At 39.5% G+C, this 12,223-nt stretch overlaps 1 protein-coding gene across 2 annotated transcripts in view; it reads right to left on the reverse strand.

Moving 5' to 3' along the window:
- Nucleotides 1–9,112: 9,112 nt before the first annotated feature.
- Nucleotides 9,113–12,223, reverse strand: part of csf1a (colony stimulating factor 1a (macrophage)) — a 29,623-nt gene continuing 26,512 nt past the window's right edge. For both annotated transcript variants that reach the window (XM_021610384.3, XM_090242329.1), the window contains 4 exons: nucleotides 11,855–12,045; nucleotides 11,647–11,693; nucleotides 9,998–10,060; nucleotides 9,113–9,242 (listed from right to left, as the gene is read on the reverse strand). In XM_021610384.3, the coding sequence (XP_021466059.3) occupies nucleotides 10,006–10,060; nucleotides 11,647–11,693; nucleotides 11,855–12,045 (293 nt within the window). In that variant the 3' untranslated portion in view covers nucleotides 9,113–9,242; nucleotides 9,998–10,005. The remainder of the gene's footprint in view (nucleotides 9,243–9,997; nucleotides 10,061–11,646; nucleotides 11,694–11,854; nucleotides 12,046–12,223) is intronic.

Below are 12,223 nucleotides of genomic sequence, written 5' to 3' on the forward strand. Positions count from 1 at the left end.
TCCATTTCTTGTTTTTAAAGGATGATAGAAGTGCTACACCTGGTGGAGAGAGATTGTAAGACTGAAATAGTTGCTTTATGTGTGCTGTACGTTACGACATGACACGTCAAGATGTAACGGAGGGTCAGTTTTTTCAACTTTTCTCCAATACTATAGAGACATTATCATGTCGATCAACGCTTGAATAGAAACCTAGTTCACACCCCCGATTTTGACGTCAACACAGTCGCTACAGTCCCATTAGTTTTCTTTGTAGCCTCGTTTGAATGTTGTGCGTGTGCGCATTTGTACAGAATGGGGTGAGTTAGTTAGTCATGTACAACATATGCACTTATGGAACAAAGCTGTAATTGTATGGGGAAAACATTGAAGCCACAAGTTGTGAGCTAGCTAGCCAACTTCAGATAATTTAGTTAACTAGCCAAGCATGGTGCCTAAATAGCTAGCCCATAAGCCAATATTTAGATAGATAGCTAGTTAGTTAACATTAGCTCACCATTCGTGTATCCAGACTTTTCTAAGTGGTGACATGCTAGCTAACCAACTTTCCTTGCCATGGTGCCAGCCTAACGTTAGCTGGCAAATCTAACTACACGAATGGTGAGTTAATATTAACTAGCTAGGTAAATATCCCTTCCCTGGTGGGTTAATGCAAGCTAGCATGTCACCACGTGAAAAAGTACGAATGCACAACACGTAAGCTAATGTTAACTAGCTGGCTAGCTCACTAAAAACGTGTCAATAAGAAGGTCAAAACAGTCATTAAGCTAGCCTATGCTGGTTTTCTTTTTACTTGTAAGAAATGTATCATGCATTGTACACTTAACTAGAGTCATTGGTTATCTAGCTAATTTTCATAAGCCCCTAGCTTACCATACATCTTTGACTTAACCAAAATAGCTTGTTAGCAGCTAGCAAACAACGCTTACCCATCCAACTTGAAGGAGCTGGAGCCGTTTTGCCTGGAAGAATGGGCAAAATTCCCAGTGGCGAGATGTACCAAACTTATAGAGACTTACATCAAGAGACTTGAAGCTTTATTTGCTGCAAAGTATTGACTTTGGGAGTGGGGGGGGGGGGGGGGGGGGGATAGTTATGCACACTCAAGTTTTCTGTTTGTTTGGTCTTATTTCTTATTTGTTTTACAAGAAAAAATATTTTGCATCTTCAAAGTGGTAGTAGGCATGTTGTGTAAATCAAATGATACAAACCCCCCACAAATCTATTTTAATTCCAGGTTGAAAATAGGAAAAATGTCAAGGGTGTGAATACTTTTGCAAGCCACTGTATCACAAGCCACAATTGGCCCAAAATTGGCATGCGATAATGAGTACAGAATAGTATGCTGTGCTCGGCCCACTTTTGGCCCACATATCACTGGCCATAGCCGAGGCTGGGCCAGCAGTGCCAAATAGTTGTCATAAGTGGCTCAGAATCACCTGCAATATGGGTATAGTGTAGCGAACCATTTTGCCATCTAAACCACTGTGAAATATATTTTCAATAATCCAAAATATTGTGCTTTCAGCTGTTGGAAGCTGGTGTACAAAACCGAAAGTACAACACTCAAAAATTAAACTTAAGGAGGAGACGCACACACCACCCACTGCTTCCGAGTATATTACTCACTAATGTTCAGTCTTTAGATAACAAAGTTGATGAGCTTAGAGCAAGGATATCTTTCCAGAGAGACATCGGGGCCTGTAACATACTTTGTTTCACGGAAACATGGCTCTCTTGGGATACTTTATTGGAGTCGGTAAAGCCAGCAGAAATCTAAGTATATTGCGCTGACAGGAATACATATCTCTCCGGGAAGCAGAAGTGCGGAGGGTTGTGTTTCATGATTAACTGCTCATGGTGTAATTCTAGGAACATACAGGAATTCAAGTCCTTTTATTCACCTGATCTAGAATACCTCACAATTAAATGCCGACCATATTATCTCCTAAAATAATTTTCCTCCGCCATTGCCATGGCCATTTACATCCCACCTCAAGCCGATACCTCAACGGCCCTCAAAGAACTTCATTGGACTTTGTGCAAACTGGAAACCACATTTCCTGAGGCTGCATTTATTGTAGCTGGGGAGTTTTACAAAACAAATCTGAGGACTAGGCTGCCGAAGTTCTATCAACATATTGACTGTACTACTCGCGCTGCGAAGACTCTCGACCATTGCTATTCAAACTTCCGGAATGCTTACAAGGCCCTCCCCCGCCCTCCTTTCGGCAAATCTGACCATGACTCTATCTTGTTCCTCCCGTCCTATAGGCAGAAACTCAAACAGGAAGTACCCGTGCTTCAAACTATTCAATGCTGGTCTGACCAATTGGAATCCACGCTTCAGGAATGTTTTGTTAATGTTAACTGGGATATGTTTCAGGTAGCTTGCAAAAATAATCTAGACGCATACACAGATAAGGTGACTGAGTTTATAAGGAAGTGTATAGGAGATGTAGTACACACTGTGACTATAAAACCTACCCTAACCAGAAACCGTGGATAGATGGTGGCATTTGCGCAAAACTGGAAGCGCGAACCACTGCATTTAACCATGGCAGGGTGACTGGTAATATGGCAGAATATAAATAGTGTAGTTATTCACTCCACAAGGCAATCAAACAAGCTAAACGTCAGTTTAGAGATAAAGTGGAGTCGCAATTCAACAGCTCAGACACGAGACGTATGTGGCAGGGACTACAGACACTCACAGACTACAAAAGGAAAACCAGCCACATCGCCGCGACCGACGTCTTGCTTCCGGACACTCTAAATACATTCTTTGCATGCTTTTGAGGATAACACAGTGCCACCAACGTAGCCTGGACTTCCTGACAGGCCGCTCCCAGGTGGTGATCCTCAACACTGGGGGCCCCACAAGGGTGCGTGCTCAGCCCCCTCCTGTACTCCCTGTTCACCCATGACTGTGTGGCCAAGCATGCCTCCAACTCAATCATCAAGTTTGCAGACGACACAACAGTAGTAGACTTGATTACCAACGATGACAAGACCACCTACAGGGAGGAGGTGAGGGCTCTGGAAGTGTGGTGCCTGGAAAACAACCTCTCACTCAACGTCAACAAAACAAAGGAGATGATTTGTGGACTTAAGGAAACAGCAGAGGGTGCAGACCCTATCTACATCGACGAGAACGCAGTTGAGAAGGTGGAAAGCTTTAAGTTCCTTGGCATACACATCACTGACAAACTGAAATAGACAGTGTGGTGAAAACAGACAGTGTGGTCAAGAAGGCACAACAGAGCCTCTTCAACCTCAGGAGGATAAAGAAATGTAACTTGTCACCTAAAATCCTCACAAACGTTTGCAGATGCACAATTGAAGGCATCCTGTAAGGCTGTATCACAGCCTGGTACGGCAACTGCACCACCCGCAACCGCAAGGCTCTCCAGAGGGTGGTGCGGTCTGCCCAACGCATTTTCCATCAGCAAACTACCCACCCTCCAGGACACCTACAGTACCCAATGTCACAGGAAGGCCAAAAAGATTATCAAGGACATCAACCACCCAAGCTACTGCCTGTTCATCCCGCTATCATCCAGAAGGCGAGGTCAGTACAGGTGCATCAAAGCTGGGACTGAGGGACTGAAAAACAGCTTCTATCTCAAGGCCGTCAGACTGTTAAACAGCCATCACTCGAATATTAGAGGCTGCTATAGGCATAGACTAGAAATCACTGGCCACTTTAAGGAATCACTTTAATAATGTTTACATTTCTGGTACTACTCATCTCATATGTATATACTGAATTCTATACTATTCTATGATATCATAGTCACTTAATGTTAACAAATTTGGAATTACTCATCTCATTTGTATATACTGTTTTCTATACTATTCCACGGTATCTCATTCACTTAATAATGTTTACAAATCTTGCATTACTCATCTCATATGTATATACTGTATTCTATACTATTCTACTGTATCTTAGTCCATTCCTCTCTAACCATCTATCCATATGTATATAGTCTTAATTCATTCCTAGTTAGATTTCTGTGTATTCTGTATATGTTTTGTAATTTGTTAGATATTACTTGTTAGATATTACTGCACTGTCAGAGCTTCACTACAAGTGCAATAACATCTGCTAATCATGTGTATGTGACCCAAAAAATTGGATTTCAATAAAACAATGAATTTGTCCAATGTTTGCGGATTTGTGAACCATGCATTCACTGACAATGGAGCAGAGTGAGGCTTGCATCAAGCAGGCTGTCCCAGTTCTGCACTCCAAAGACAGAGATAGAATGAACTACAAGACTACAGGACCACAAATACAAATACAAATTCCATCTAGACACCGCTGACATAGAGCACACAAAAAAACAATGTATACCTTGGCCTAAATCATCACAAATGGTCCTTTTGTTCGATCATTTCCTTCGTTATATCCCCAAAATGTCCATTTATTTGGTGCTTTTGATTCCGAAAAACACCGGTTCCAACTCGCCCAATATGACTGCAAATGATCTAATAAGTTACCTGTAAACTTGGTCCAAACATTTCAAACTTTCCTAATCCAACTTTAGGTATCCTAAAACGTAAATAATCGATCAAATTTAAGACGGAATATACTGTGTTCAATAGCGGATAAAATCAAGGTGGAGCGAGCTCCAGGTCGCATGCCCCAAACAAATGAGTCCACTTGGCTCGAAAAAACTTGGAACTCAGAAAGGAAAGGGCTACTTCTTCATGACTCAAAAGAAAAACATCAACCAATTTCTAAAGACTTGTTAGCATCTAGTGGAAGCAATAGGAACTGCAACCAGGTGCCTCAGAAATCTAGATTCCCAGAAAACCAATTGAAAACACAGTGAACTCAAAAAAAAATAATTCCTCGATGGTTTGTCCTCGGGGTTTCACCTGCCAAATAAGTTCTGCCATACTCATAGACATTATTTTAACAGTTTTAGAAACGTTAGAGTGTTTCCTATCTAAATCAACTTATATGCATATCCTAGCTCTGGGCCTGAGTAGCAGGCAGTTTACTTTGGGCACGCTTTTCATCCGGATGTGAAAATACTGCCCCCTACCCATCACCTACAGAGAGATGAACCTGGAGAAGAGTCACCTAAGCAAGCTGGTCCTTTGACTATGTACAGATTCAGTGAGCATAGCCTTGCTATTGAGAAAGGCTGCTGTAGGCAGACTTGGCTCTCAAGAGAAGACAGGCTATGTGCACACTGCGCAGAAAATGAGGTGGAAACTGAGCTGCACTTCCTAACCTCCTGCCAAATGTATGACCATATTAGAGACACATATTTCCCTCAGATTACACAGATACACAAAGAATCCGAAAACAAACACAATTTTGAGAATCTCTCATATAATTTGATGAAATACCACAGTTGGCCATCACAGCAGCAATATTTGTGACCAGTTGCCACAAGAAAAGGGCAATCAAACAACATAGTAAATACAAACCATATTTATGTTTATGTCTTTTCCCTTTTGTAATTATTTGCACATAATATGACATTTGTAATGTCTTAATTATTTTGGAAATTTTGTGGGTACTGTAATTATTATTATTTATTTCACTTTTGTTTTATCTAGTTCACTTGTTTTTACAATGTTAACATATGTTTCCCATGCCAATAAAGCCCTTGAATTGAATTGAATTGAGAGCGAGAGGAGGAAGTGGAAGAGGAAGAGAGAAGAGAAAGAAAGAGGAGGGCAGAGGGTAAACTCCACAGAACTAGTTTCAATGTATTGAATCATTTGGGAGTCTCTGGATTTTGGGTTAACTTTTACTTTAAAGCCCCTATGCTGTCATTTTAATTTTATGTCATCGCTGTGCAGTATGTCTAATAAATTACTATGTGTTTATTTTATGAAAATAACTTCAAACATATTTGTAATAATTTATTTACCTGAGCCTCCTTTTGCCAATTAAATGGTCAGTCTGATCGTGTGTGTCACACCCTGATCTGTTTCACCTGTCTTTGTGATTGTCTCCACCCCCTCCAGTTGTTGCACATCTTCCCCATTATCCCCTGTGTATTTATACCTGTGTTCTCTGTTTGTCTGTTGCCAGTTAATTTTGTTCGGTCATACCTACCAGCGGGTTTCCCCTTGCTCCTGTCCTGTCGATAGTGCCTGTTTTCCCGGTTTTGACCTTTCTGCCTGCCCTGGCCCTGAGTCTGCCTATCGTCCCGTACCTTTGCCCCACTACTCTGGATTACTGACCTCTGCCCGCCCTGAGCCTGTCTGCCGTCCTGTACCTTTGCCCCGCTACTCTGGATTACCGACCTCTGCTTAACCTAACTCTGAACCTGCCTACCATCTTGTACCTTTGACTGCCTGTGTTCGATTTAATCAACTTTTGTTACTTCAACATTGTCTGCACCTGGGTCTTACCTTGAAACTTGATAGAGTGGGCGTATTGATACATATTTACATCCACAGCCCTGGTTGGCGGATAGGATCGTCTAGACTCAAGAGACTACCCTGCTTTCCCCTTCAAAGTATGCAAATCAATTATGATTTTTCCAATCAGATCAGTTCAGGATGTCATGATCTGGGCCAGAAACTCCATCCCACCTGAACAGGCTGTAATTCCAAGGCATTTTTTTTCAGACAGCGCACACAAAAAAAGTGCATTATCATAATTGTTATTATTTCAGAGTGTTATTTCAACCACATAGAGTGGATATATCAGTAAAACATTTTGACGACACTGCCCCTTTAAGTCAAGTTCCTCTGAGTTTGTGGTGGTTGGGTTGGTAAGGGATTAGTCAGGGGTGTTTTAGGAGTGTTGGAGCGTTTTAGGGGCTGATCGTGGAGAGAAGAACTGCTGTGCACAGTAGGTCCTACCCTGTCAGATATGGAGAGATTATTTGGCTCTTCTGTACATCAGCTACAAGGGCAGTCTTAATCTTAATTATCTACTGTCACTCTGCACCAAACACCTCAAACTGACATCCTCATTGCCAAATAACACCAGTGAAACATACCCCAGGACAATATCATGGTCAATTTAATGTGATGTGAAGTCAAATACTGTTATAGTTAAACCATCGATTATCATGTAAAAGAGGAGTCTGAATCACAGTGATCTTTGTTTCATGAATCTGGTAGAATATTTGGTTTCAAGTATGTGTTGGATGAAATACTTTTTGAAGAAGTCGTTGTATTGGCTTGTTTATTTGAAAATACTCAAATACAATGAAAAGACGATTTTCAAATACAAATACCTAAATACACATCTATTTCAGCCAACGTCTGCTCCAAAAAGGGTTCTTGATGTATTTGCTTTTTTAAATTTTTTTTTTTACTGAAGTCATCTTATACCTTGTTGACATTTTCATACGTCCAAGACATCAAAGCAATAACGAACTGAACAGAATCATCACAATAACAGGCAAAACCAGGGATTCATTCCAGTCCAATTTTATTGAGGATTCCTTTAATATATTGTTCTTTCTGCATTTAGACACTAAGGCTTCAAGCCGTTCACACGTACGGATATAGGATCTTAATATGAGCTAGTTTGCTACAGCAACAGGACATGTCAATTATAATGTGGATTAATATGTATGGACATTTTTGTAGGGGTTGATACATTTTTAAGGAAAAATCAAGTCTGACATTTCAAAGTGGAAATTACAAACTTCAGAAACCTTTTTAAACATCAAAACACCACACGTTTTAAATTATTCTACAACAGGGTGATCAAATTAAGTTCCTAAATCTAAAGACAATGCAGCTTTTAAGGCAATGTCCACACTTTTGCTGAGATTGCATTGACGGTAAACGCTGCATATGTCAGCTCAATCGGTTATTTCCTTTATGTCAAACGCACTATAACATGACTCTAACACCTTTTTGGATTGAATCGTGGCCTAAGCAAAGACCAATATGAACAGACAACACCTCAACTTCTATTTACTGCAATTGTACATAAGAGTCTAAATATTTAACAGTTCCATGTCAATCTTCATTATTATTTGTATTATTATTATTGTATACAGTATTAAAATAATACATACATGATCCTGGGGCTTAACATGATCTAATACATTGCATTGAATCAACACAATTGATCCAAAATACAGCATCATCCAAGGGTGACTCATATGAGTTAGCACTGTCAAGATGTTCATTTGCACTTATTACAGGGCACAAGTCATATTGAAACATTTCATAATTTAGGTAACAAACTGAAAATGGAATTGCAGTTTCTATTTAATTGTGTAGTGCTTGTTGAAGGTTCTAGGCACAGTCATCAATTAGCAGCACTTCAATTGCATTCTCTTACTTCCCAATTAAGCAATTGAAAGGGACAAAGGACCAACAACATGTTCAACTCACGCCACTTGACTATAACACAATCCTTTGTATATGGATATGATTCACTGTATGGGAATGGAGCGCTCTAATAGGTTTACACACTGCTGGAGATTGTCATACATTCTCATTGGTATCAGCACAACATGGCATGAGAAACAGGTCATAATTTGAAAGGGACAAAACAGAGTAATGTTAAAATGCTAATTAATCCAGTATGATGCATCATTGCATTTATGGAGTTCACTAAAAATGTTTTTTTTCTATTTAATTTATTTATCCCCAAAGATACATCCCTCTGTCAGCTTGAGGTAATGGCACCTGGTTTTACTTTGGCTCAAGAACCCAACTCCATTCAACAATGTCATGGGAGTGCTTCAGTCACACAGACTTTCTTAATTTTGATGTTGACTTAGGAGACACATCCAAACACAGATGCCGATGTAATAAAAAATGAGGTTCTTCCCCTCTTGAACTGTGCATTTCACTGTGAGGATCTATCAGTCACGATTGGAGATGTTTGATGGCAGGGCATTGAAAAAAGCATCAGAGTTAGGTGAAGTCGCTAACTCCTGCCGTGATGAAGAGTCTTTGGAGGATGGATTGGTCCACACTATTTCTGTTGTACATGACACCGTCCAAATAGTCTATGAGCGACAAATTCACTCAAACCTTTTAAACAAAAAAATAATGGAAGCAGGCCAATATTGTATAACTTTGATACCATAAGATTCTCTGTAAAAAAAAAATCCAGCAATATTTCAAGCAATAATAAACTTAATTTGTATAAAAATAGATTACTTTAGATATTCTTAGATATTTATATACAAAAGTGACACGAGTAAAATAGTTCAGCCAAATGTCCATGTCTTCCACTTATTCGACAAATTAGGTGGTTATTGGTCTCTTACTGGCAGTTGAAACCAATCCTAAAGAGAGAGAGAGAGAGAGAGACTAACTTCTTAGTCATTGTGTGAATGATATACTGAGAGAGAGAAAGAGAGAGACTAACTTCTTAGTCATTGTGTGAATGATATACTGAGAGAGAGAGAGAGAGAGAGAGAGAGAGAGACTAACTTCTTAGTCATTGTGTGAATGATATACTGAGAGAGAGAGAGAGAGAGAGAGAGACTAATTCTTAGTCATCCGTGAATGATATACTGAGAAAGAGAAAGAGAGGGAGACAGACTATCTTCTTAGTCATTTGTGAATGATATACTGAGAGAGAGAGAGAGAGAGAGAGAGAGGGAGCGAGAGAGACAGACTAACTTCTTAGTCATTGTGTGAATGATATACTGAGAGAGAGAGAGAGAGAGAGTGAGAGAGAGACTAACTTCCTAGTCATTGTGTGAATGATATATTGAGAGAGAGAGAGAGAGAGAGAGAGAGAGAGAGAGGGAGAGAGAGAGAGCGAGAGAGAGAGAGAGAGAGAGAGGGAGAGCGAAAGAGAGAGAGAGGGAGAGAACTGTTTCCCTCATATCTCAATAGGGGTGCATTAGTCCCAGCCAATTCCACATGTGGGGCATTGTAAAGAACATACCATTTGAGAAATGCTCAAAGCGAAACCAAACCCTGGCCATCTGAAGTGCTTGGATAGGAATGAAGGATGTTTTCTAATGACTCAATAAATCATTTAGCGTTCATTCTTGCTGAAGACGTGGAAAGGAATGTTAGTGGCTCTTACCAGATCTCTCAATCCTTGACTTTATAATACTGCAGCTCAATGTCCTTAATGTTGCGGCATGCCCTGTGGAACATGTTACAGTCCCTTCAGATATTATTCACACCCCTTTACTTTTTCAACATTTTGTTGTGTTACAGCCTGAATTTAAATGGATTACATTGAGATTTTGTGTCACTGGTCTACACAAAATACCCCATAATGTCAAAGTGAAATGATGTCTTTTACAAATGAATAAAAAATAAAAAGCTAAAATGTCTTTAGTCTATAAGTATGAAAGCCCTGTCACGCCCTGACCGTAGAGCGCTTTTTATGTCTCTATTTTTGGTTTGGTCAGGGTGTGATTTGGGTGGGCATTCTATTGTTCATGTTTCTATGTTTTCTATTTCTTTGTGTTTGGTCAGGTATGGTTCTCAATCAGGAACAGCTGTCTATCGTTGTCTCTGATTGGAAATCATGCTTAGGTAGCTTAGGTAGAGAAAACCGAGGATGGATCAACAACATTGTACTTACTCCACAAAACTAACCTAAATTACAAAGTGAAAAGAAGGAAACCTGTACAGAATATTGCCTTAATGCAAACAAGATGCATGTTTTTGAATATTTTAAGTACAACTGTAAAAACCGTGGCAAAGAAATAAACTTTATGTTCTGAATACAAAGTGATGTCCTGGAGTGAACAATTAAGGAATAGTGCTAAGCACAGGCAAAATCCTAGAAGAAAACCTGGTTCAGTCTGCTTTCCAACAGACACTGGGAGACAAATTCACCTTTCAGTAGAACATTAACCTAAAGCACAAAGCCAAATACACACTGGAGTTTATGTTAACAAGACTAGCAAGTCTTGTTAGCAAGACTTGAAACAACCAACTTGACAGAGCTTGAAGAATTTTTTCAAGAATAATGTGCAAATATTGTACAATCCAGGTGTGCAAAGCTCTTAGAGTCTTACCCAGAAAGACTCACAGCTGTAAGGGGATTCTAACTGTATTGACTACTTATGTAAATTTGATATTTTCTGTATTTCATTTTCCCAACATGTTCACTTTGTCTTTATGGGGTATTGTGACAAGATGGGTGAGAAAACAAATCTATTTAATCCATTTTTAATTCAGGCTGTAACACAACACAATGGGTTAGGTTTTAGTGAAAACTAGTCAATGGAATTGTGAGGGTGAGGTAGCATGTGATCATTGTGTAAATATAGGCTACTTAAGTTAAAACAGAACAGACAGTTGCTGCAGTTTTATATTAATAAATTAATCAACAATACATTTATTTAAATGAATGAATTCATCTGAACATGTGGAAAGACATCACATCACTAGGACTGAACGTACCAATAAACGTTAGCCAATTTATAGATTTTGATTTCCAGAGAACGTTTGAGTAAAAATCAATATGACACTGAGTTGGAGTTGAGTATAAGTTGCAGATGATCATCTTGAGCCAAAACCATAAGTTCATTGCCTGACGATTCATGTCACTGTTGACTGCACCATCGCCATGTCTGAATGTTTGTGTTGTGGTTGTTGCCTAGCAATAGTGCCACACTGATTAATGTAAAAAGCCTTCAAAGGACTACACTATCTTTTCAGTTTTCTGTTTTACCACCATGACATTTAAGGATCATATTAAATATCATTTTTTACCTCTGGTTTTCAATTATGTTGGCACTGTGGAGAAGGGCTCGGAGTCTCTGAGAAACGAAAAAAATATTCAATTAGACTTCTATGTAGGAATTAGAGTGGGATTGGTTAGCAGGGTTAATCCCCACATGTGGAGGCAGATGTAAACTAGTTGTCTCTGACAGCTTAGTTGGGCACTACAATTGTTTGTTCAGTGTGTGTTCCCTCTGACCTTCTTCTCGCTGAATAGTGTTGTGATGAGGAGAAATCCACCGCACATGGCTGCAATGATAAAGGCTGTCTGGTAGTAGGTGCTGGAATCGTAATGACCAGTTTTCCTATTCTGGAATTTCTTCTCTGCGCCTTCACTGGGCATTTCTGAAATAGGAGTGTCATCCACATCTGTCTTCTCTGACAGGATATCTGAGGGATGATGGCATGGTATTTAAGATTATTCTACATGGTGAAATGGTATTACACAGCAACATGCGTTACTTTATTGTTTCCTTAAAATTCATTAAAACATGCATCATTTGGTAGTACCACATACTTACGAATACTTTCTTTAAAGTATCAGGTAAATATCAGGTACATACCAGAG

The sequence above is a fragment of the Oncorhynchus mykiss genome, chromosome 7 (genome assembly GCF_057628025.1).
Source record: "Oncorhynchus mykiss isolate SJ-2025 chromosome 7, ASM5762802v1, whole genome shotgun sequence".
NCBI classification, from domain to species: Eukaryota; Metazoa; Chordata; class Actinopteri; order Salmoniformes; family Salmonidae; genus Oncorhynchus; species Oncorhynchus mykiss.